Source organism: Coregonus clupeaformis, chromosome 22 (genome assembly GCF_020615455.1).
Source record: "Coregonus clupeaformis isolate EN_2021a chromosome 22, ASM2061545v1, whole genome shotgun sequence".
In the NCBI taxonomy this organism is placed as follows: Eukaryota; Metazoa; Chordata; class Actinopteri; order Salmoniformes; family Salmonidae; genus Coregonus; species Coregonus clupeaformis.
In genome coordinates this window covers 3,779,332-3,785,520 of record NC_059213.1, presented here as the reverse complement: position 1 = coordinate 3,785,520, position 6,189 = coordinate 3,779,332, and the positions used below count along the sequence as shown (strand labels likewise).

At 42.3% G+C, this 6,189-nt stretch overlaps 1 protein-coding gene across 1 annotated transcript in view; it reads left to right on the top strand.

Moving 5' to 3' along the window:
* Positions 1–502: 502 nt before the first annotated feature.
* Positions 503–6,189, top strand: part of cfap97 (cilia and flagella associated protein 97) — a 35,863-nt gene continuing 30,176 nt past the window's right edge. The window contains exons 1-5 of the mRNA XM_045206311.1: positions 503–971; positions 1,846–2,199; positions 3,208–3,389; positions 4,741–4,909; positions 5,679–6,066. Of these exons, the coding sequence (XP_045062246.1) occupies positions 1,879–2,199; positions 3,208–3,389; positions 4,741–4,909; positions 5,679–6,066 (1,060 nt within the window). The 5' untranslated portion in view covers positions 503–971; positions 1,846–1,878. The remainder of the gene's footprint in view (positions 972–1,845; positions 2,200–3,207; positions 3,390–4,740; positions 4,910–5,678; positions 6,067–6,189) is intronic.

Sequence of the window (6,189 nt, the reverse complement as noted above, 5' to 3'; positions counted from 1 at the left end):
AAATCGTTCAGTTTACACCTTGACTACATCTTGCCTAGGCTACTGTAGGCTATCTGAAATTAGATGTAGGCCTATCATGGGCTATAGGCTACCTGCATCTAGCTAAGCAAACCATGGCAAAGTTGAACTGCAATCATAAACCCAGATTTGAGTCAGTAGTCTATGCCTATTGAAATAAACCAATCTAAAAAATAGGACATTTATAACGGGTTGTAGTCTTAACATCTGGCACATAATAAGGCACAATTGCCAGAAAAAAATGCCTAACATTGTTTTTTTTAAGTTCTTCCAAGTGTTTCCTGGGTAGAGATTTCATCACTCAAACTCTCCTGTCAATTTTATGCCAAAAGGGATTTATTTACAATCATAGCAGTCAAACGAGTTAAATCGACATCCATTGATGGAAAATTATCTGGCATTTAATAAGGGCGAATTATATTTTCTCTTGCAACATGTTCAAATTCCTTTATTACTTCAGCTAGCTCGCAATAATTCTTATTTTTATGGAAAACCGAATTTTGATCATAACGTCATTACAATATATTCCTTCTTAATTCGCTCGATTATTTTATGGAAAAGGGGTTTATTGGGTTTAATGTGTCAACTACTCTCTTGCTGCACAAAAAAAATTGGGGTAGTTTTAGGCCTTGTGCGCAAATTTTAGAAGTCATTGGGCTAGACATTTAATCTGGACCTGGCAACCCTGCCAACAGCGTCTAGTCTGCGGAAAGCCACACTAAGAAGAAGAAGAAGAAGAAGAAGAAGTTGCTTAGTTACAGTAGCTGTTCAACCCACACATATTTAGTCTAGCATAGCATCGTTTCATGTAATGCTAGCTAAATATTTTCAATATGCCATGTAAAGTAACGTTACATGGAGACTGCTTGGTTATAACGGCATAGACTAAAAAACAAAGCTAGCTAATTAAGCAACTGATTTGTCTCGAGTCATAACTTTAGCGTGCATGCAAGGTAAGGTCGTTAGTGCGTAAAAAAATACATTGCTAGTGCGTACTATGTTGAATCTAGCTAGCTATTTAACGTTAGCTAGTTAAGTTAGGTGACTGACGTTAGCAGAGCTTTCTTGATAGGATCAGCTGACTTGATACGGGCTTTTGTAGGACTTGATAACGTTACAGTAAAGTTAAGTCTGTCTTTATGCTAGCTAACTATAGCGTTAGCTCTTCCATTTGAGATGTGGATGTTTTACTTGAGCTTGCTAGCTAGCTACTACTGGCTTCCCCATCAATCAAGGCTGCACTGACGTGTTATATGCAGTGTACTGTAGTCAAATAAAATAACTTTAGCAGAGTGCCTTGGGTACTGACTGTAAAACTGTCTGTCTTTCTGCTAGCTAGGTAACTACTAGTTAGCTTAACTGTAACGTTAACTAGCTAGTGACGTCAAGGAACTTCCACATCTTGCTACTAACGTTAACGTACACCCATGAACTGTTTTACTAGAGCTAGCTAGCTCTTCCATTAGAAATGTGGATGTTTTACTTTATCAATCAAACCTGCAATTAAGTGCTATATGCAGTGTTCTGTGGTCAAATAAAATAGGAAAATGCCTTTGGCTTTGTGTACTGTAAAAGTGATTTTTAGACTCCCCTCACAGTTAGCTAGCTACTGTAGCTAACATGATGTAGGTAGCTAGATTGTGTGTAAGAAGCAGTTGGTCAACAAATGCAATGCATATAGCCTCAACATTGCTAATGGTGGTTTGATGAATATGTCAATCATTGATGATTGGAGGGTCACCTATAAGGTACCATTTGGCATTTAAATGAAGTATTAACCAGCTGAGAGTATTGAATATAAAAAGATGTCCCCTTATCTCTCTCCAGTTTTCGACCAGAGTGCTGAAGGAGACACCTGTTATGTACAGCCCCAAAGAACTGGAGGGCGAGGTGGATCACTCGTTTTTCGACAGTGATTGTGACGGCAGCAGCATTAGCAAAGAGCAGGGGAAGAGTGAAAGAAATAGTGACATAAGCTCTGAGGCTAGAAAGGAGCCAGACATCCAGCCAGAGGCTCCACAGACAGAGCGGCATAATGGTACAGAAGGGTCCGGTGGTGGTACTAGGGACCCTAGTACTGCAGGAGTGATACCTCAACCGAGGACAGAGGAGAAGGGTCATGGCTTTGGGGCCGAAGACAGGAGGAACCGGTCTTCTAGCATGTCTTCCATTAAATCAGAGGTAGGCATGCTAACGGCGAGGCTATTTATTGAATGGCCTGTAAGAAAGGCATGAACAAGGATAGTCTGATGAATATAACCACTGTCGTCTTTTACCCGTTCCCTTGTGACTTTCCCGACCCCTTTACCCAGGTCAAGGTAAAGTCACAAGGAAAGGGCAAAGAGTACTTTGTTATAGAATCAGAATGCACCCTAACTGTAATAGATTTACAGTGCACATGCAGGCAAAGCAGCATGCAGGAGTAATAACTTGGCAAGTCTGTGTGGCTTCATCATTCTACTTTATGCCACAAGGTGGCATTAGTCACTCAATGCAACTGCCCAGGCTTGGGGTCCATTGGGATTGAGGCCTAATCAAAATCAATGTCAAGGAAGCGTCATTATTTGGAATTTGAAATAAGATATATGATTTAATCCCAAATATGTCAATTAGAATTACAATTGTTTTTATACAATACAGTACAGATTTAAAACAAACAGTAGTCACATCAAATGCAATCCTCATCATACATGCTCTTATTTTTATTTTATTTATTTTTTCTTCTATTTTGTCTTATTTATTTATTTATTTTTTTTGTGGGGGGGATCAGCTTAATATTGCAGATAGATTGTATCTTCTATCAATGTAATTGTCTGCATCACTTCCAATTCCCCATGTTTTTTATATATATACTCCCCTTTATTACTTTTCAACCCCACCATCCTTTCCCTACTTGGAGTAAATTAGTGAACAACAATGCCCAGGCCTCTACTTCCGGTCTATACTTACTATCTACACCTTATGGACAGAGTTAATTTTACAATAATTCTATTATATATATATATATATATATATATATATATATATATATATATATTATTTATTATATCATACATGCTCTTAATCACTTTCAATAACATGTCCATCAAAAGCTTGAAAAGAGTTCCATGACCAGGGAGCTGAGTAATAAAATATGTCTAACCGTGGTCTGTTGTAATATTTGTAAACTATATTCACTTACCTGCCTAGTCGGAGGTGAAGGACGGCAGTGGTGCAGAGGAGGTATCTAGCATCCATTCCAAGAGCTCCAGCGACAGCCGCATGGCGTCATCGGCAGAGGAGCAGGAAGAAGACGCTGATGATGATGAAGATGGCTATCACCAGAGCCAAGATGAAAGCGAGGAAGAGTCAAGGAGGCCACCGGGTCCCAGGTTCAAAGATTTTATGATTTATTATCCTGATTATTTAGGAATCCCATATTTCCTTATCTCAAAATTTTAATCAGGCATACAATTTCTTATCTTCATGTATTTATTATTTAGAAGTGACCATTGAGATTATAAATGTATTTTCCAAAGAAGGCCAAGGTAGCAGCAAACAAGCATGTAACATTATGCAGGGGTGTCAAACTCATTCCATGGAGGGCAGAGTGTCTGCTAGTTTTAGTTATTTCCTTTCAATTTGTGTCCAATTAAGACCTAAACAAGGGGAGTTCCTAACTAATCAGTGACCTTAACTCAATGAGTCCCACCGTAACGCTGGTGCGTTTTGGACATAACCCCTTTTAAACATTTTGTGTTTGAGCTATAGACTTCTGAGTTGGACCATTGGATGTGTCTATTTCTTCTGCATCCGTAGATACCAATACTGAATCAGAGAGGTGCGGGGGGCTGCCTTAATCGACATCCACATCATTGGGAGCAGTTGTTGTTGGAGGTTAACTGCCTTGCTCATTAGTCTGTGATTAACGGGAGCTGAGCTAGAGTGGTGTTTGTGAGACAAGGGCGGATCCTGAAGGGGCCCTGGGCCGGGTCTTTTTACAAAAACGTCTGTAGAGTCCGGTTTGAGCTGCTAACTATTAAAAGCTACCTACTGTGAGACTCTCACGAACATGCACATGTAACATGTTTTGCTTTATGACGCTCACAAGCTACACAAGAGTTGTTAGAAGGTAAGGGGGTCTTCTACATGGAAGATCATAGGAAATCCCAGGACCTAGTGTTTATAATACTGTAATAAGGTCACATAGTTGCTGTCACAAACTCCACACAGTTGTCACTGACTAGTTGGATATTAATTTCCCATTGAGACTTATTTTTTAAATTGATATTTGTCAATATAACTCATGAATGCAACTGTTTATGTCAAATTGTTTTGTGTTCTACTTGTAGCCCTGGTTGTCCTGCAAATACAATGGTAAACCACTTAATTGTGAGGCCCACCATTGTAATTATATGTGCTGGACATGCAGATAAATGGAAAGCCAATTTTTGCTGGGGCCTCAGGTCTGATAGGGTTAATTGATCAATCAAGTACAAGGGACGAGTGAAAACCTGCAGACACTCGGCCCACCATGGAATGATTTTGACACCTGTGCATTACAGACATGAAATCAACAGTACAGTGTTCCAATATGCAGGCAAAATAAAATATCCCAAAATACAGACAACTAAAAGCATTCACATCCTCTGTTTACCAGGTTGTGTTCTTATCTAGACAGCCATATCATTCAGTTGGATGGGTAAGCCTTTGTTTCGTGACTTTATCTTTTGTTAACCCAAGGTTGATACCCGGACCTAATGGGACACAGCACGGCATTCCCAAGAAGCCTGTCAGAAAGCTCCACCACAGGAGCTTGTCCCTGTCTTCCACTTCATCCGAGTCGGCGGCGGATGAGAGCTACAGCAGTGGGGAGAGCTGCTCCTCCGAGCCCTCTCACTCTGTGGACATGGTAGGATTACAACTTGTTCTTGTCTAGCTGGCTTAGGCTAGTCATTCTCAATCCTCCTGGAGAGAGCTGCAGTACTGCCCGGCTTTGTACGTATACCCAGTGGTTACTTCAAGGAAGGGAGGAAGGATGCATTTTAAGAGTATTCGGACAGGGTCCAGCTTTTTGTCCCAGCTCAGCAGTGAAACACCTGGGTTGAATTCACTAGGAACCAAACGGAGGCAAACGGGCTGAAATGGGGTGGGACCTAATAAGAAACACTAGTTTTTGTAGCTAAATGTTTTGCTAGGTTTGTACTAATGAATACCCCAGATTCAGCACAAGAGTCAATAGAAGGTAAGGGGGTCTTCTACATAGACGATCATAGAAATCCCAGGACATAGTGTCTATAATACTGTAATAAGCTCACATAGTTGCTGTCACAAACTCCACACAGTTGTCACTGACTAGTTGGACGTTAATGCCACTGAGCCTTATTTCTTTTGAAAATCAGTTGATCAGTTGAATCAGTTGTGATGGCACTAAGCTCGGACAAAAACCTGCAGTACTCAACTGGCACAGGAGTACTGAGGATCACTGCTAACTGTATGTCGATCAGCATAAGAGTCTGGAAAAGGGCATCAGCACCTGCTAAATGACTAAAATGTAAGTGTGGGCACTATTGTGTTTGTAGTAAGGTGTTCAACAGGAGTTATGACACTCTTAAAATCCAGAATTGACCTTGTTTTAACATTTAAAACAACTCCCTGCATGTATCTTATTATTCCTTCAGGTGCATACCGGAAGCCCAGAGCCCTCTCCCAAGCCCAGGCTCCCAACCCACCAGACATCCGTGCCCTTCTCCCCCAGACGGAGGCCCCCCAGGCTGGGCTCGGCAGCGCCCAGGGAGATGCCCCACACCACCGCCGCCCTGGAAGAAGAGGAGGACACGGTGACTGACGTGACCCCACTGTCGACCCCCGACGTCAGCCCGGCCCAGTCCCTGGACCTGGGAGTGGGGAGGGTGGTGGTGGAGGAGGAGGGTGTGGGGCCTGGGGGTGTGGGTGTCAGGCAGCAGCAGCATAGAGGGACAGAGGGGAGCGCTCCCACTGGTAACCTCAGCAGCATACCCCAGGAGGAGGAGGAGGAAGGGGGCTCCTGGAACCCGGATGCAGAGGAAGGTGAATGGAGGGTGGGGAGAAGCAGGGGCTGAGGTGTGTGTGGGGGCGGGGTTGTCAGTCCAGGAGGACGGGAGCTATCTGAGAAAGTGGTGGTTTACATGTGTTTTTATAAATCTCAGCAAT